The 20,763-nt window shown below is 31.7% G+C and overlaps 1 protein-coding gene across 1 annotated transcript in view; it reads right to left on the bottom strand.

Annotated features, from left to right (window-relative positions):
- LOC123014089 (limbic system-associated membrane protein) overlaps positions 1-20,329 on the bottom strand; it is a 183,597-nt gene extending 163,268 nt beyond the window's left edge. The window contains exons 1-2 of the mRNA XM_044412971.1: positions 20,209-20,329; positions 19,608-19,862 (exon numbers count right to left, since the gene is read on the bottom strand). Coding sequence (XP_044268906.1) covers positions 19,608-19,659 — 52 coding nt within the window. The 5' untranslated portion in view covers positions 19,660-19,862; positions 20,209-20,329. The remainder of the gene's footprint in view (positions 1-19,607; positions 19,863-20,208) is intronic.
- Between the last annotated feature and the right edge of the window lie 434 nt (positions 20,330-20,763).

Below are 20,763 nucleotides of genomic sequence, written 5' to 3'. Positions count from 1 at the left end.
ATAAAATGTATAGAACGACAAAATACAGATTATAGCTGTCATGAATTTCTATTTTATGTATGATTTTTTATCATACAAAAGACCTATTCTGTATGTTCTGTATATTTTTTGTAGTGTAAAAAAGACAGATTCTTGTCATTCAACGATAGTCTCAGTAGGGTGTCTACAATTTAAAAGCAACGAAATAAAACATTGCTTTATTTATCTAATAAATGAAGATGGTAACAAGACAAACAGAAAAATTACAGGTTGATAGAACATTACATTTTTCACAGTAAGAAATTAAGATATACATAGCAAAAATTTTCGTAATAAATCAGTCATTATAGGTATAAACATGAGTAGAATACTATGCTTTATGTAGACTATAAAATATTTTCGATTTTAGGTATTGACAAAGTTAACGTTTATAAGTTGACGTTTTAGTTTAATTAATTGCGTTCAAACAGTAGGTCACACAGGAAAGAGTCGTGGAATATAAATTTATGTTTCACGCAGTGTAATAAGCACTAAATTATGTCTTTACAATAACATTGTTATTTAACTGTCCTACAAAAAAATATTTTTTCTTAAATACACATAGTAAAACAATAACTTATTTAGATTTTTTTAGCAGGTGAGACTAGTTTAATAACAACTATGTGTTATCAAAAATACGAGTACAACATCTTTTTCACAACTGTCTAAGTGACGAAACAAGCTTTTGTGATGAAAGCTTCAAAGTATTTTTCTCCAACGACAAAAAAAAACAGTGGGTGAAATAAAAAACAAAGAAATAAATATTCTCACAAAATTTGTTTTTTATTAAAAATAATTGAGACCTTTCAAAAAATAATATTTCATTTATTATTTGCACGCTTTATAAAAGCTCAGTGAATTACATAAAAGCTTACCCTCGTAAATTCTATTTCAAAAATATGTTTTCCTCTCTTATTAAAAATAGAATAAAGAATAAGGGTTAAAAAAGCAGAAACATGGTAACAATTCTATTCATTCATCCAAATATAACAGTACTTACAATTGAATTGAATTTTATTTGAATGTGCTTTTTTGGATAAATAATTCAAAATTTCTAAACCCAATCGCACGCGTAGGCCCCGGAACTAGATCTCGGTTTGCCAAACCGTCGCAATTACAGGTTAAACGCTCCTAATCGACATGTAATCCGTAACGTATATGTATTGCATATACGTTTGCGGCACTTGTCCTGTAATTTTCTCGTTTCGCAATTGTACGAATTCGCTCCGCGCGTGCCTGCGATGGGACAAGCTGTGGCAGGGCTCTCTTCCTGCGAGAATTCGAGTCGAGGACTCTCCAGTCCATGCTTGTAATTGCCATGTCATTATGTTAACATTGTGTTCATCTCCGACCGGCCGTATTGTGCGAAACGTCACAGCGGATATGAATACAAGCCGAAACATCCACCAGTAATGCGATTTCCTCGTCCAATATTCCACCGACTTTTATCGCTCGAATTCAAACGGACGTTATTAAATTATTACTTGTCAAATGTGGCCTCCACACGTATCGATGCTTTCATTATTTTCGCTCGGCGCACGTGCATCCATGCACATAATCGCTGTGTACGCCAGAAAATAATCGCGAAATTTCGATTAAACTAGAAGCTGATTATTCGGCTGCTCCAAGATTAAACCCGGCCAGCACTTAGTTTAATTAAAATTGTCTATTTTAATTTCCAGTGCAGATCGTATCAAAAGCACGAGAATTTTACTTTTTTATCATAAAAACTCCTAAAACAAACAATTATAAACAATCTTTTTTATTTCATGGTCAAAGAAATGATACAAAAGTCTGTAAATGTGAAAGTGTTGCTTCCATTTTTGTATATTTTAAAATCCATTACCGTTAAAGGAAACCTTTTAGTGGATGCGAAACGAGTATAAAATTCTGCACTGTTTTGCCAATTGTATCGAACCATGCAACGGAATAATAATGAGAATGCGATCGCACCATTTAAAAGCATTGAAATTTCCGAGCTGAAATAACTCTACCTAATTGAAAATAGAAAAGAGCAACCTGCTGCTGATCGCTATTTCTCAAGAAAGCCTGACAGAATTATAGCCCAATGTCTTCGTTTTTATTTCAATCCCGCGATAGTAAATTTCTGCCCTCATGGTATAAAAAAGGATTCCGTATTTTATTATGTAACATTTTTAGCTGTAAGCAAAAATGTCATTATTTGGGGGATTCGATAAAATCCGTCGTTAAAATAAAACGAGGAAAGCAAAAGCAACAACCGTAAGCAGAAAATACCAAAGAATGTGGGATGCGAGTGTATTTTTCGAATAAAATTTAATTTGTTCTGATTTCCAGATCACAGAGCTTTCATCCTCTAATTTGTTAAATCGCACACCTAAATATAAATACTGATTTTTTCAAAGAATATTTAAATTCATGAATAACTCATTATTTTTAATGCGTTCGGGCGGACAACGCCGGCTTTATTTGCACATTTTTATTCTTTTAAGCCTGTTTGGAAAACACACAATTTTCACTGTAACACTGCTTTCGTATGTAAAACACAGAGAACAAATGAGATTATCCGTCATTATAATTTACCCAAAAAATTTGCGATTTTAATTTTTCTTAAGTGTACCTACAACTAGTTTGCTGCCTGCTTTTTTATCATTTTATCATTCATTTCCCCAAGAAGCGACGAACTGATTAAAGCGTTCGTATTTAAAACTAAGCAAACAATAACAGTCAATATGTCCCGAAGAGCAAACTACAAATTCCCGCTTTGTACAAACTCTTGATTAAAGCATTCCTGCCAACATTTCAATTTCCTCTCATTGCACCCTCAAAAACAAATTACAGAACATGACTATAGTCTTATAAAAACGTTACTGATTGTCTAGGCCAAAAAAATTACTCATCTACTTAGGACAACAAATCTTATACATATAAACCACAAAATTGGATTTATAGTCCAGCAATGGGGAAATCCAGACGTGACTATTTACTCGCTTGCATATTAAAGTGGTAGCGCAACTTAGATTAAGTTCCAGTTTACATTCGATAATTTTGAGATAATTCGATATTATCGATATATCTGATAAATATGTGCATCGAACTGAAATTCTAATACAGAGCTTTGACCCACAAGAATTAATCATCAAAAAATATAAATAGTTCATATCGTCGGAAATCGGATGTCAATCAAAATACAATTTTCATTATATTGATATAATCAACACAAGAAAATTACATTTTTTCATAATACCATAACATGATTAAAAGTACTTCAAGAGAATTCTGTGCTCAAACAATGCGTGGGTCAAAATAGTCACATACGTTATTTTTTAAAAGTACACCATATCAATCTTTATTAACATTTTAATAAGTAGGTACAAAATTTTAATTAAATTAATTAGTTTCATGACAGTTTTAGAAAATGCAGTTGTGCTATTGCCAGAAATACAAAGATCCGTTTCTGGTAGGTTTTCAATTATCCTTTATTTATCGGTCCTTTTTTTTTTGGTAGATAACAGCTCGCAACATACTGCAACTGCTTGCTTGTGTATATGTTCAGAATTTTCGAAAAATATTGTATTTTCTTCCATTAGGTCAAAATTATATAGTGTGTCCCCGCACAGATGAAACGAATTCTTGTAATAAATAAAAAATATTCGATTTAAATTTTCATTGTTTGGTGTCGTTGAACCCTGCTTGGTTAAAGACTAATTTCTAATATAATTTTAGTTTTGAAAAATCAAGTATGCTTTAAATATTTACAGAATAATCTATTTTTCTGTAAAGTGCCTTTTGTGAGACAAATACGACAAGAAGTAATAAAAAATAGTTGTTTAATATACAGGGTGTCCGAAGTAAGACTATCGGATGTAATATTTCTGTTATTTGTCAAAGGATTTTTATAAAATTAGAAGGTGGAGATCCAATTAGTTTTAATAAAATTACCTCAAGATAAAATATATAATTATAACACATATTTTCTGAATTTAAAATTAAGCAAAACTACTACTATATTGTTAAGTACTAAAAAATAAACCTCTACACAAAAAATAACAAAATCACTTGTCTCAAGCAGTAGAAATACGTCGATTATGTTGTTAAAATTTTGACCTAATTTAAAAAAAAAAATATTAAAGTTAACTCTATAAAACGTGTCCAAGTGTACAATCCTGAAAACCTGTGGTAAATTAACTTAAAACCATATGATGCCAATGGTGGTACAATGGCGAGCAAAAAATTTTGGTAGGTAATCTTCTTCTTCTTGGATCTTCTTGGTATGGAAACCATGAACAAAAACACGATTAGCCCGTCACACCAAACTTTTATTTAAAACACAACGCGTTTTATTCTCAGCTGAGGATGACCACTTTGTGGTTGAAACGCGTTGTGTTTTAAATAAAGGTTTGGTGTGGCGGGCTAATCGTGTTTTTGTTCATTGGTGGGTAATGTCGCTTTGAAACTTCATCTTTTCGCCAAAAAAAGGAGTATCCCTGTGTAATTTTGACAAGAGGAAATTAGGGCATTAGGAAATGACATTGACTACTAAAATTTAATTCTCGTCATTGTACCTTCAAGCACCTTTTGTTGTTAGCCTAATAAATGAAGTTTCTAAATTACGTTATTAACTTTTTGAAGTTAGAGAAACAATAAACGTCAAATATCAAAGTCATTATCGCGTGACAGTCAGAGGTGATCAAAATTCGGTAATATCGTTTTTTTTTTGTTGCCGCCTATGTTTTTGCATCTTCAGCCACTGATAACACAATTTTATTCTTTTTTCTTGTAACCCAAATTTCTTTCAAGGACAGATTTTTGCTTATGACATTTTTTATTGGCGAGTAACAATTTAATATAAATTTTAAGTAATTTAGCATCTTTAAAATCATATTTTAAGAACTAGGGTTGCTGCGATATTAATCTCTACCTACTAAGTACTCTACATTTTAAATTTAGTGAGAATCCGTTGGCAAATAATAGAGATATTAGATCTAAAAATATTAGGTGGGACACGCTGTATATGACAATAAACAAACTTTCTCGTAGTGTATAATAAAACATTTTTTTTCTAAAACGGGATTTCAAGTTTAAGAGAACAAATAGAATTTCAAAAAAAAAGTAACATTTTTTGGCACAAAAATCGCAATTGTGTTGCTCCATTATTATAGTTTACTAAAACATTTTGTCTATCCTTGCTGTTAAAATGTTTATCTACTCAAAAAAGTTAAAAATAGTTTAACATCTCTATAGAAAAAAAAAATGTTTCAACATTTAAGTCCGTATACAAATTTCAAAATCATTGGCCAACTATGATTGAAGATTGAAGCTACTGACAAAAACTCTATTCATATTTCTGTATTCAAACTACGTTTTAATAAAAGTAAGAAAGTTAGTCGTTTGGCTCGTAAAAAATAGCCAAATGATTTTGTAATTGCAATATTTTTGCGTTAGCCGCCTGACATAAACCAAGTACAAAGATCAGGCTCGCATTAAGGCTTAATCCACCGCCGGTATCAGGCACCCCTCTTTGTCGTTCTTCCACTTCCCTAGATAAAGTCACATCTATATTTTCCTCATTATGGACACTGTTACCGTTCTTCCGGTACTATTTACGATGTCATCTAACACTAGCTCTAAATCAGTTTTTATATTTTCTTGTCGAGTTTAGACAAACCGAACGATTTATGTGTGGTAAAACAAGTGTTTCTAATTTAACCACACACATAACACGAGAATGCATAGAAATTATCTCTAATTGGACGAGAGACGATTACACGCATGTCTGAAATTCATTTAAACTAATTTTGAGGCTGAATGTAATGTCATTGTCAGATTGCACGTTGCAACATTCCGGTAAATTGATGTAGGAGTTACGCCAGCATGTTGAAAAATTAAAAATACACGAGTCGAGGGTGATGATTAAATACTATAAATATTGAAACTGAGCCAATGAAAAGAAAAGTAATTTTAAAAACTTAAGGTGCACGCAATACGTTAGGTAATGGCTATTTAATTACAACTATTGTAGAAAAATTATAGCATTTGACGTAAGCTTTAATAATTTCTAGCCGCTTATAACTCGCCAACACTTAAAATAAGGAAGGAAAAAATTATTTTCGACTTAAAGTAACGCTAGCCTCTAATTTAACTTCACACCTTGACGAATAAAAATACTTTACAAAAGAACGTCATTTCATAATACGAACATTTAAAACAGCTGAATCTGATAAAAATTTAAAGCGGAAATTTAAAGCTGCTGTGGGTCACATTAAAACTGTAATTAAATCAGAACAAAAAATTTGTCCATCTGTCACACATCCGAGCCCCGGTTTTGATGATTTCCTGATGGCCATTTTTGTCCAAAAAATTGTTCGCCATACGAAACAGAATAAAGCACTACATTTCATTAAAAATTTCTGATTTTTCCGTGATACACCTACTCCGATAATTAATTCATTACACAAATGCCATGTAATACCGAGATGGAACGTCTGTCAGAACTAATGACCAGGGGCTGACTTAGCTAGATTGTCCAAAGTGTTCTGCTGTTCCTGTGGGATATTATTCCAATAAGCTTGTGGGCCAAATACAAATCTCTAATCTGCAGCATTAGATAAGCCATTTATAGTGCAACAAATGTTCAACAAATTCAATAAAATAAAAAACACAAAAACAAAATTGAGAAAATAGATTTTAATTAAATAAATATTGATTCACTGTGCACAGAAAATTTAAAATTTAAAAAAGTGTTGACTGCACGGACAGACACAATAAACAAAAAGTTTTGGATCAATAAGGCCCAATCTTTTCAGATTTAATTATTGTTGACTACAGAGTAAAATTCATTAATATTAAAATTCACATCGTGCGGCTTTCCTCGAAAAACGTAATCTAGCCTAATTAAATCTGTTAAGAAATTTAGTTCATCTGCTTTTAATCGATATTGGTTTAATTAAATTTCAAATTAACTGTGAAAAATTCTTGATACAAATAGAAAATATAATTTAATGGTGTGTACAGTGTGTCCTCGGATAGGTGAAAAGACTCTTATAAAAGGCAAAAAACCTTTAATTTATTTTTTTATTTTTTGAGGTTCAGCCCTGCTTAGTTAAAATTAATTTCTAACATAATTTTAATTTGGAAAAATCAAGTGTGCCTTGAAAATTAAAAACTATTTTTCTGTAGAGGAAATTGCCTTTTATGTAGCAAATACGACAAAAAGTTATTAAAAAAAGTTGTTCAAAATCAACATTTAAGTGTCTATACAAAATTTCAAAATCATCGGCAATCTGTAATTTTTTATTTTTTTCCTAGATACGATCGTAATTTTTAACAGATACGTCAAAAAATTATTTAAGGCCAGTTTCATAATCGAATTAAAGTCCCTTTAATTCGATTATGACACTGGCCCTTTGTGCTAATTACGAATTGATAAACATTAAAAAAAAATGAAAATCATACTTAGTTGGCCGATGATTTTGAAATCTGATATGCAGACCTACATGTAGATGCTAAGCAATATTTTACTCTACAGAAAAACATAATTTTCAAAAATTTCCAAGGCATACGTGATTTTTCAAAACTAAAATTATTTTAAAAATTAATCTTTAACCAAGCAGAGCTAAACCATAAAAAATAAAAATTTAAATCAAGAATATTTTATCTCTAACAAGAGTCGTTTCACCAATCCGGGAACACACTGTGTATACGCACAAATTTAGGAAATTATGGTTTACACCAAATAAGAAGAAGTAATACTAAAAAAAAATTTAGTAAAAGATTTTTAGTATTACCGAGATATACCATTTTTTGCTCAGTTTATTGTTATTTATTGTTTATCAACTTCATCAACATTCTGTATATTTTACTACGTTTATATTCTTTGTTTAATTGTCTTTTAAAAAGTTTTGGTACCATTATGCCTTAAACCAATCGTTATTGAGATATGCCTCAATTAAAATATTTACTAAAGTAAGCAATGCAAAAAATAATATCAAATAATGTTTAAAAATGATGTCATTAGTTTGCATTATCTCTTACTTTTTTAAACTGTTTGGTGTTAATTATGAATCATAATGTCTTAAAGGCTTAATGAAGGCATATTTTGAATGCAATAAAAATAATAGAAGACCACTACGCCTTTACATTGAACGGTTTCTAATGAGAGTTCCAAATCGTTAAAAAAATTTAAACGATTTGAAAAAAAAACTAAAGATGTTTGGAGCTTTTAAACAATCCAAATTAGAAGTTTTCTCATCGGAAACCGCTCACTTTTTATTGCGAACAATAGATGACAATAAACTGTACAACTTTGTTTGAAGAGATAATAAAGTTATGGCTTGAGGTGTTTTTTATAATACAACCTGTATAAACAGATACGCAATTTCTGAATTAAAAATCTAGAAACACAACTTTTAAACTTTCAACAAAATTTGCACTACTTAAAGCTTTGCATATAAATTTTGATTGTATATTGCGCAAGCCTGTTGCTAGTAAATGATGCGGAAGTATTTAAGATGTTAATTATAGAGACATTTACCTAGATACGTAGTATGCTGTGAAGAAGAAAGATATATTAAAGGAAAACAGATGAGTTTCACAATACTGAACATTTTCAGCAAGCAAAGATGTTTCCTGAGAAAACAAGCAACAAAACTGTTTTATCATTCCTTCTGAATAACCCGTTTAGTGTTTCACTAAATTAAAGCTAAATTAATGTTTTCGAGACAACCAATAAAAAAACAAAAATAGACTTTCTGATCCGTGTAAAATCGAAACTAAACAAACGTATGTACAATAATTGACCAGGACAATCCAAACTGCTATTTCTAGCATACTTCTGCTTCAGTTAGTTGGAACAAAATCATCGCAACCGAGCTAAATAACAAGAACTGTTTCCAATGAAAGAAACTAGTATCAAAGGGTGGTTCAGATTCGACTGTTTGCAATTTGCAAGGCTTGAATAGACTCCCTAATCCTTGTCCGACCAAACTATTTACCGAAAACTGACAACAGTTGAGCTGATTGGAATTCGACGCGAATCTGATTATCCTGATTTAGTCTATTTCCGCGTGCCGATGTCGGTGCAGTTCCGATTAAAAAACAAGCCCAAGTAGATTTTATGAATGTTGCATGAATCCCGAATTCCCTCTCGGATATAATCAAATTCCCGGTTCCTAATAGGCGGTCGCATCCCTGTCGCCGCTTTGATAATAGTTATGGAATGAGAGAGGACTTACTACTGCAAGTATACACAATTTGTTTTGCAACTTGGGAGTGTCGATCATCAAAACGTGTCACTTTCGTAACTTTTCAGATTTGTAAAGTAATTGTTTGGTTTCGGCCCTGATGGTTAAATCGCGTGTTATCGATGTCGGGCGACTTGGTCGACTGTATAAGAGCAGTAACGGTGGTTCAATTCCGGTATATCCGCGACCGATGCCTCCCCATTACCGCTGATTGCCGAACACTGATTGGATTTTCAGTCTGATCCCACCAATCGACCTTTTTATACCGCTCCTGTATCTCATATCGCTGATAAACAGACAGCCCGTGATGCGCCGCTTTTATAATACACTAGGATATGCACTCAACCGGAGCCAGAGATTCTAGACTGCAGACTGAGCTGTTATTGGACGGCATAAATTCGACAAAACGAAGAATTTAAGGCGGATTACTATGGAACGCTCGCTATATACACTATCAACAACGCCATCGGATTTAACACGCGATAGTCAGCAATGACCTGTGCCATATTTATGACTCGTGTTGTAAATTTCAAGAAAATTTGCGTCGAAAATATCATGCGAAAGTGACAAGAATCGCATCATTGGGGCGTCGGGACACGATCTAGATGTACAATTTCAAAGTTGTTCTAGCGTTATTTAACTGAATTGATGGAAATATACGAACAAAATTGAGAACACATAGTTTAGAGTTTACCAACAAGAAAACAAACAGTTTGGTGCAAAATTGGGGACGAATATGTTTCTACAAATATTTGCAACTACAACGCACTACTAAACATACTAAATGTTGAAACTCTCCATCTACTTTGGTTTTCGAGTTATATATTAATTATTATACATCATTTAATCCAAAATCTTTAAACCAGGTAGAAAAACAAATACTGTCCCAAACAGTATGTCCCCGGATTGAGTTTACAAGAGGAAAAAAAATTGTCTTTGATATTACGCCAAAACTGCAAAGAAAAAACATTTTTTGCTTTACCTGGAACGAACAAATCTGTAATTAAAACTTCATTATTCTAACTCAGTAGAAAGAAAAGCTCATTTTTTTCTTGATTTTGGACTTTAGGTATACCATATCAAGTTTTTTGCGGATTTTTTTTATAAACAATAAAATTCTTTATCTGCAAACATCACAAAAGTGACCACTTTTATGACTAAATGACAGAGGTAAAATTTTTACTTTTCAGACATGGAGTAAAAGCACTGTTTTTACGCCTGGTTTTCACTTTTACTTGACACCTACTTTGACATTTACCACTGTTGTCTCTTTCTTGTCCCTTTCGCTTTTTTAGCATTTTCTGGAGAGGTACAAGGTAGATTATCAGCATTCGACATTTTGCACTATAAACTACACCAGTTATTCACCAGTTAAATCAATCAATTTCGAAATCTCAACACAAATTCCGAAACTGACGCGTGACGTTTGTTATGATTTTATTGCAAAGCGTCCTGATTATTGAGATAATTTACTTGATTATTGGTGTGTTGCTCTTTTCTCTCCATCTGAATCGTTTGCAGATAAAATAGTATATGTTATTTGGAGTAAAAGTGAGTTTATGTGGCTCATCTGAATCCATTTGCCTCACTCCGTTCGGCAAAATGAACGTTCAGCTTCGCCACATAAACAATCACTTTTACTCCTAATAACATAATCTACTATTATTTTAAACAATTTGTAACACCTTTTACATCTAAATTATAAGTACAATAATCACAAAACCATAACACATTAAAGAAAAAAAATCTAAAAATCTGGTGGCTTTTCTATAAAATTTTGTCAAATATCACAGTTTATTTTTCTGAAGAAAATAGTGGATTTTTGTGACTCTAAATTTTTCAGAAGCGTTTACTTATATCAACAGTTATAAATTCTTCTTCTATTCAGAGCAGGATCAAAGGACCCCACATTTTCAAAAATAATATTTACCGAATTTTTATAGAAAAGTCACACATGTACTCCTATATTACATATAAATAAAAAATTGTTAAAAACAAATTAAAAAAAACTAATTTATTATGTTTACAAGTTAGGTAATTTTTAAAATAGTATATGTATTCTATTGAACAAATTTATCCCAAAAATTTAACAGTCAAGATAGTGCTACCTGTGACAATTCTAACACCAGTGTAGGAATATTCTCGCACAGTATTGAAGAATAGCATTATTCTGTAATTAAAAATCAACCAAGCGGATTCTTATTCTACAATAATCGTAGAAAAATATATTTCTGAAACCGTCATTATTTAATTTGTTTTAAGAATGTATTGATTTTACAATAAACTTTATATAATTCATGTTGCATGTCAGTTTAAAAGAAACTGAACTAAGGCAATAATATACTACGATTACTCAAGTTGATGCTTGTAAAAATTGAAAGAAACTTTTTCTGAAAAAATTATTGAAACATTTATTCATAATAACCAGTAGTTACCATACTATCTTTTTTCTTTGATCTAACTGTTTCTTTGTTCAAGTATGTTTTTTAATCGTTTTCATAAAGTTTGATAAAATTTCAAAACTATTATAAAGGAATTTAAACAAATTGAGAATGACTTTCGAGGTTTGAAAGACACATCAAAAAACCGCAAACCCAGATTTTCTGAAACTCATCATTTTCTTTTTATTCATTTCAACTGAAAGTTCCAAAGCATGACAAATTTTATTTCGTAAAAAGCCTTATAGAAACAAAAGTGCTCAGATTAAACCACTCGTCAAAACAATTCCTTACAAGATTGATACCGGTAGATATCATAATTATCCTACATCTCAAATTAATGGTATAAATAGAAATAACATTTTAATAGTTGTGTTGTATTACTGTTATTTTTAAAAATTGCGTAAAAAATATATGTTTGATAAATGATAAAATAAGTTACTATGTACTATTTGAATAAAAAATTATTCTGCCACATTAGGTCAATGAACCCTAGAGGTATTGACAGTAAGAATTAAATCAAAACTATTTTCAAGTGGTAGGTAGAAGGATTTTATAATATTTTAATTTTAATCTTATATGAATGTAAGGCAGTTATAACTCGTAATCAAGACTTATTGATCTTGATTATAGTTTTGTTCCGTTTGCACCTCCATAATTTCAATTATTCACAACGTTTGTAGCCCGAAAAGTAGTCATTTAGAAGCCGATCCGTAAAAACTTCCGTGCATTTTGTAGATTATTAGTCTTGAGATTTCATGTTATATTCACATAATTTATAATGAAAACTTGTAAAATAAGAAACAGCATTTTTCACAATTTGCATAGATTGTAATAATTCTCTCATGCCACGAAAAATGTTAATTTCTTAATCATGTCAGTAAGAAACCCGTTGTACTCATGCATCATTTTTTCCTCGTGACCTAATTGTTCTTTTATGCAAGCCACACAGCCACGTTAATTGGAGCACAGAAATTGAGCCACTCTTAAACTCCAACTTTTAATTTGTCGACGGTAGAGAAAACCACTTAAGAAAGACAAAGGTCTGACTTATTACACATTTTGTTTTCCTTTGTACGAGACGCGAAATCCAAAGACACTCTTGAGTTATTCTCAAGTTGCAAAGCTATTATATCTAATTGTAATTGATTCGGAGTAAGAACTGATATCAGCACAGTAGCGAACAATTCAAATGCACGCTCCATTGTGACAACTTCCGAACTTTCTGATAAGGACCGACGACTTTCCTACTGTAGCACACGTGAAACTTAATCATTTTGGTATCTTTTTTACGCTTGAGAGATACGGCCTGATTTTGCCAAATTAGGGTGTGACATGACTGCATAAATTAATAAAGTGATAAGTCTGAAGAGCAAGGACGAAAAGTTCGAAAATCCAAAACACAAACAATTATTCAAGACCATCAAACTTGCACAAACTCATTAAACATTTGAAAAAGACAATTGGAAAAGTCAATTCTTGCTTTAATATTTAATACAAGAGACCAAAGTAGTCTTGCTGAAAAATCCATAAGCAATGCCAAATAATTAATCTTGCACAGTGGGAAATCCTGCTACAGATGGCAGGACTCGTGCATAATTTACGCAGGATTTAATTGTTTATGCACCAGACGACCATTTACCACAGCCAATACACTTAATGGTACGAGCTCTGTTTAGTGTTTATCACCAATCATCCTTTATTCGTGGTTTTTGGTCCTCCCCCTACTTAAATAACACCTTATAATTATTAATTACAACGCTCTAATGTTTTTAATTTGTGTTCCAGATTCTGATATGCAATAAATTTCAGAATTGCTTACTGAAACTGATTGCAAAAGCTCTCAGCTATAAATTCAGAATGCGTCCAGACAACGTCAAGATCTTTCATATATATATTTATTTCATAAATTTATTTATGTATTATATGTTTCCTGATGCAGCTCACCCACTCATTAAAATGCAGCAGAACGATTTGATGTATTGCTTAAAGCTTACGAAATTGCACCGAATCTTAACTAAAAGCTGTCGGTAATTGATAACTGTTTTTGCAGCATTGTTCGAGAATCTTAGTTTTCACAAGTTTTCTTTGACTCGTAATAAAATCAACATTTTATTTTGCTTTAGCTGTATTTATTTTTACAAGTGCTCTCCAACTTTTGTGATCCTACATTGTACTGTCTACAAGCTTTTAGCGACCAATTAAGCAAATTGCTACTTTTTACTAGATTATACAGGGTGCGCCAGAACTCGCGTCCCAGAGAAAAATGCCATATAAGGTAAAATACCAGGAACATGGAAAAAATGTTAAAAAAAATTTATCTATAAAAATTTCGAAGTTATGAGAGGTTAAATTTTACACTTTGACTCTATTTATTTCTATTGGAAAAATAATTTTCCAAGTTTTTTTGCTACAGGGTATTAGAAGGGAAATCAAGTATCCTAAGTTTTAACACTTTTTAATGTTATTTGTGGCTTTTGTAGCCAAAATTTTTGTAGCTTTACTAGATAATTCTAAAAAAACATATACAAGAACATCAATATCGTTAAATAGACATAAGAAATGTCAAAAAATAAATGTCAAATTTTTTTGACAGATAGCATTTTTTAAACATTTTTTCCATATTCCTGGTATCTTATCTCACTAGAAAATTTTCTCTGGAGCGCGAGTTCTGGGGCACTCTGTATGTCTCATTAGTCATTACATATTTTCAAAACATTGTTTATAATAGAAGATTTCATTATTTTATCATGGCCTTTATGTCGGTTTGTTTTTATCCAGGTGGCGGTTTGAATGCCGTGAATTGTGGGAAAGTTGAAAGCTGTTCACGGGCTAGGGACACAGAGAAAATGTCTTGGGCTCGAAAAACAACCAAGGATGATCAAATGAATGTCATTCAGGTGCCAAATTAGTTGTTAGATAGGAAAGAGGTAATCAACGTTATTCCTTACAACACCCGATTTCTTTGAATCTGCGACGCCGTTCCTTCGTATATTTGTATTAATTATTCTTTCACCCTCTCGTAATTGTTCCGACTCAAACAATTAACATTTTTCCTTTACAGACTTAATGAAATTCATTTCGTCTGCTTATCTCGAAATTTATTAGCGTGTCTTCTTAACAAATTAAATACAAGAGGTAACAATCGCGTTTTGTGACGAAGATGAATTATAAAGTAATCGATTGAGAAAATGGATTAGAACTAGATTATTAGGCGGCAAACTTACTACAGAACTTTTTAATAGTTTAAAACCAGCTCGGAATTAAAATTCATTACTTAATTAGTTTTTAACGTAGGTATTTAAGCACATTTCAGCTCAGTAAAGTAGGATAAAAAGAATTCGTTTTAGTGTTTTTATTTACAAAAAGATAACAGTGGCGTTTGCAATGCAATGCAGCCCGTATTTCCTCCTACCATCGTTTAAAAAGCAACTCTGTTTTATATTTACCAAGATCAAAAAGCACGTTTTTGAGTAATTTAATTAAAGCATTAGATCTTTCACGAAAGAAAACTACTACAATAAAAAGACAGCAGACGGTATTTTGTAACACTATCAAAACTTATCGAATATGCAAAAGTTGTAAAACCAACTAGTCTCCCAGGAAAGTGCTCAATGTTGCTATAGTCACAAGAGAAGATAAGCGTTAACAATTTTCCCAAATCTGAACTCAAAGTAAAATTATTTTCCAATAATAATTTTTGCGGGCATGTGGAACGAAAAAGGAATTTTTAATAAAGGAAGGTATTGTTATGAATATATTAGATGTATCTTCAAGAAATTTATTATCAGGGAACATAAAAATAAATCTTAACATTTCTAAAGATGGCGAAATAAAATGTGTGGACAGTTAAACTAAATTCCACGAAAAATCCAATTTATTATCACTAAAATAGCTGGAAAATTTATCGTTCTTTCTTCGACTCAAAGAGACCGGCGCCGGTTTAATTTTTTAACACCGTCAGTCTAATAATAAACGTAGTATTTCGAAAATAGTTCATAATTAATCAGCGGTCCCTTTTTCGCAATCACCGTCCTCCAATGAGGCGTAAAACCGATGAAAGCGTCATATTCCATCACCCAATAAGTGTCTCCTTTCGAAAAATGCAGAATGCACTGTCTCGAGAAAGCCAGAGCTTTCAGAGTGCATGTTTAGCGTGCTCAGAACGTGGAACTAACATCTGTTGCAACATCATGTCCTGGCATGGTTAATTCCGCATGCAACGATCAGAACTTACTAACAACTTAACACCAAATACATTACCTCCGATATATCATTTTTAGGAGACGGAAATCTCGCTGCTAACGAATAAATGGTAATTTATGCACGAGTTGCAACCGAATGCTTGCAAGTGCGAATAATTAGAGCGGTCGCAGCTGCAAAATCTGGCTCAAATTCGGTAAAAATTGCCGAAATAATGCGTCATGGTGCCGTGTCCCGTTTGAATAAAATATCAGTCTCGAGCATGATATTTGATGTGGCAAAGAAATGAAAATGATATGTCGGCAGATACGAATTTGATGTAATTAAGACCGTTTTTGTCAGATTTAAAATACGCTGATGAGATCCGGTTTATATTCGTAATTTAGTTTCATTACGATTTTGCACGCATTGTTGCTGTAATTAATGAATGTACCGACACGGAAATCGCTAAAATTTGTCCAGGGTATTATTGTTTCGTATTTCAGTTTACTTTAGGCTTTATTGTTGTTATTATTATTGTTATTATTAAATATTTAGTCGTAAAAGTTTGCATTTTGTAATCATAATGGTCTCTTACACAAATAGTAAAAAAGTACACTTTAAATTAAATAAAAGAACGTTTGGAATATATAATTAACTTTATTTCAGGACACATTTTTATGTAAATATGACAGATGGAAGCTGAAACAAACGAATATCTGAAAAGCCCATATTTTAAACTGTTCTCTAATCTTTGTTTGCTTCTGTATTACAGGATCTACTACCTTTTTAAAATAAAAAAAATATTTGTTCACATTTTCAAACAAATCCACCAATATGCTTAAATTAAAAGAGAGTATAAATCTAGTTTTGAACTCCAACCCAATATACTCTGAACACTTATGATCAAGGAACCCCAATTGAACCGTCTCCCGAAATGAACCACCCAAATTTTTCTAACTACAAAGTAGCTAAAATCGTGTATGTGGTCGACTTAACTTTAACTGTTTACATTATAAAACTGTACAGAGAATGGTCATTTTGCGTGTTGGTTACAGAATTAAAATTGAGAAAAGCACCTAAGAAAATACCAACTTTCTTTTACAGGTAAAAGCATTTTTGCCAGTACCAAAAAGCCATTGTTTGAAGCATATTTAAGAATACTTGCAATTATTTGAAATTTATTCATTTGCAAATATGAGGTTTAGAACCTTAGTTTAGAAAACTTCTTATCTGCTTTACGAATTTCCATTTTCTATTTCTATAGATGAGCTAAATCAATGCAGTCGTGGTTATGATATACCTAAATCAAAGTTATTTCGACACATTCGGGAGTCAAACAAAGTCTTCGGTAGGAATCCAACCTTTGATACTGCTGTAGAAACACTGTTGGCATTTTGTTTAACAATCAGAATGTATTTTTGGGCTCACTGTTAGAGCTATGAGAAGCCTTGCTCAAGTTGGCAGAAAAACATAAAATTCCCCACCAATTTAGCACTAAAAAAAATTGCCGGGAAGAAATGGGATTATAAATTTATGAGAAGACCTAAAATTTATTCCTGCGCCAACCTGAATTACCCAAATTGATTGAAACTGTAGCCTCCAAGAAAAGTTTGGGTGTTCAGAAAGCAGTAGAACTCAATAGTAGTCCATATAATGACGCTTTTATTGTCGACACATGAAGAGAAGCAATGGTTTTGTAAGAAATGAGACAAGAAATGATTGAGTGCATAAAGTGCAAAATGTGGTTCCACTGCAAACGCGTAGGAGTCAGTTTGTCTACAAAAATCAAGTTTTTTTTAAGTTGAATATGTTCAGTTTTGAGTTTTTTTTTTGTTTCGTAAGTATTTACAAATACTACTTTCTTCGAGGTGATCTGAGAAACCAGTGGTTCAAATTGAGCAAGCAGATTCCTATATTGAACCATTTCAAGCCGCTAAAAAAATTTGTACTTAGAAGAAATTGGGCTTTTAGAGTCCACAAGGCACCAGTAGACTTCCAAAAGTATAGTTCAAATTTCACTAAAGTTTAAAAGTATTGGAATCAATATTTTAAAAAATTACAGCTATTTTTCTGAAATATTTGAGGAACTTTAACCTACAGGTTGTTTCAAGCAACAATATAAACAAAAATAAATAAATATAAAAATCAATGTTATCGTATATTAATCACTCATAAAATTTCCAATAATATTAATTCATTTTTAATCTAAAATAAAATGTGGAAAAATATTCTAGTGGAACGGCTAATTTAAAATATAATTAATTCTTAACGACATGTAAAATAAAAAGCACCCCAGTCAGCAGCATCAACAAAAAATAGTAATGACAAAAACATAAATACTTAATTTTCTTCAAACTCTCTTGTAAACTTGGGGTAAACGATATTTATTTTTCCAATAAATGTGGTTTTACGACAATTACTTCTGTTTACATTTAATTAATTGTTAATACATCACTAACGTCATTTTAATTTACAGCTTAAGAATAATCATCACACGAAAAGCGCTTTTATAAACTCTCTCTGATTAATTGAAACAAAATTTTTATAAAAATTAGACCATCAATATTCATTTATTATTTCAAAATAACAAACATTACATAAAAACAAATTTTATTTCAATTGCCTTAATTATGATTTTAATTTAAATGTTTAATTTTACTGTAAAAAGTAAAATGTTTGTAACTATTATTATTATGTATTTTCATATAAACATTTGAGAAAAATTAAATCTAAATCATTTTATAGACAAAAATTTGAGCTTGTGGAGACATTTCCCACATTTCCGCTATTTTCCAAATTTGTATTAATTAAATCGATTGTTCGCGAGGGCCTGATTTAACAGAAAACTGTTTAAAAAATCAGTGGAGCAAAAATCCGGCAATAAAACTGCCAATGTTTGCCACTCAGCGTTCACATCGACTTTTTTTTCCAATTTTCACCCCAAACAAAAAATTTTCATCATCGCACTTTCAGCGCAAATAAAGAAAAAAACAAATAAATTACTCGCTTTTATTAAAGCTTTCACACGTTTTAACTACGCGTCAATTTTTTCTATGAAAAAAACCCTTCAACAATTGCGATCGGCGCTCTTTAAAAACATAAATTATGGTATTAAAGCACATGCGATTTTGGTACATTGACACCGCAACCTCGAAGCCACTTTGCAAGCTTTCGGAATAATAAATCGCGATTTATGCGATTTGGTGGCGAGGCGCACCTGCGAAGACACTCTGTATATATATGGAAGACGCGAATAAATTGAAGTTAGCAAGCAAATGAATGGATTTTTACGAGGAATTTTGCTTTAGTGACGGTTCATAAAGTTTGATGAAATGCTAAAATAAAATTTTTATGGGTTTCTACAGGTGACAGCGCATTTATAAAAAAGCACGTTTAATGGCCATAATTTGGGCGAAATTTTTGATAAAGTATCAATTTTAGGAAGTAAAGTGGATCAGAGAAAAAGCGATTTTGATTCAAGTTTGTTTTATTATATGAGTGGATAAAATATTCATCAACTCGTCAAACAAGGATGGCAGATACAAAATCCGTTTAACCGGAAATTGGAAAAAATCTTTTTCGAATAGTATACAGAGATAAAAGTTGCAAACCAATCTCGTTTATATTTTAATGGCCAAAGTTGGCTAAATTTGATGTTTTTTGTACGGTTATATAACGCAACGTTTTAATTGAAAATAAAACAACAAAAAATAAATATTTACACAAGATGCAAAGAAAAACCCACCTTGTAGAAGAACCGCCGAAACAACGAACAGTGTAGAAAGCAAAGAACACATCCTGTCAGTTTATTTTACACTTAAATAAACAAATCAGTTCACTTGAAAACTTCTCAAAATTACCGTTTCAGTCACTTGTAATTATTTCAACCAATTCACATTTGCACTTATTGTCCTTTTTAGCAGTTCTTTAATTAAGTAGTTTTACGAATGACATTTTATTTAAACACTCGAAAATTTCAACCTTCCGATCCAATTAAAACCTGAAAATGAAAAAAGTTATTAGTCAAAGAAAAGTCAGTGATTTATTTTGACGCTCTTTTAATCAGCAGTGTCATGTGAAAATGCGAGAAAAACTTCTCTGATTTAATTAGCTTTGAACACGTCTCTTGAGTGCAAAGAGTCAACAGTTCAAATTAACTTGTTACCTTGCAATGGAACTTTCAATAATGCTCCGGCAATCTTTAACTTTCGTCCAATTGCTTCAAATAATTACAGAGCAATTTTCCCAAAGCAAAAATTCCTACATTAATTTAATTGAATCGGTAAAACGCTATCGTTTCATAATATGAATTTTTCAAGAGTGCTGAAAAAGAATTCAGACCATACATGTAAATCAGGTGCCATGAAACTCCGATGAAAGGCGCGAAAAAGTTCACAAGAACACGCGTCGACTCGAAAATACGGCCTTCCAGCACGCATCTACATCTAACCAAGAACGCGGAAGAACTGCGGTCCGTTTGTAATCGCGAAGTGCGGACTAGCTAGCGCAGGCGCTACCCCTATTATCTAGTCAAGGGAGGCAACAGAACCAGGTCTTTTCGAATATCTTTGGCTGTCATTGATGCATATGAAACTGCGTCCTAAAAAATTAACGTTCAACTATTGTAATTTTTTCAGGAATCTTCTGTTTCAGTGGCGCCTCGCACCCATGATATCATATCTCTGTCGTCGCCTGAAACTGTCTGTAAATGAAAAAAATACGCTTCTACAGGATGAGAATTAAAAACGAAGAAGTATTTATGAACATACATTAATGAAAGAAATACAACATTTTTATTCGTCAACTTTTGAAGCTGATAACATTGTCGTTTATTTCATGTAACAAGTGTAAGTATACATACAGTGTAAAAATAATTTTACGCAACATGACAAAATCCATAG

The sequence above is a fragment of the Tribolium madens genome, unplaced genomic scaffold (genome assembly GCF_015345945.1).
Source record: "Tribolium madens isolate multiple individuals breed KSU strain unplaced genomic scaffold, Tmad_KSU_1.1 Scaffold_97;HRSCAF=244;Tcas5.2_LG3a, whole genome shotgun sequence".
NCBI lineage: Eukaryota > Metazoa > Arthropoda > Insecta > Coleoptera > Tenebrionidae > Tribolium > Tribolium madens.
Note: the sequence above shows the minus strand (reverse complement) of the source record. Positions and strands in the feature narration are given on the sequence as shown.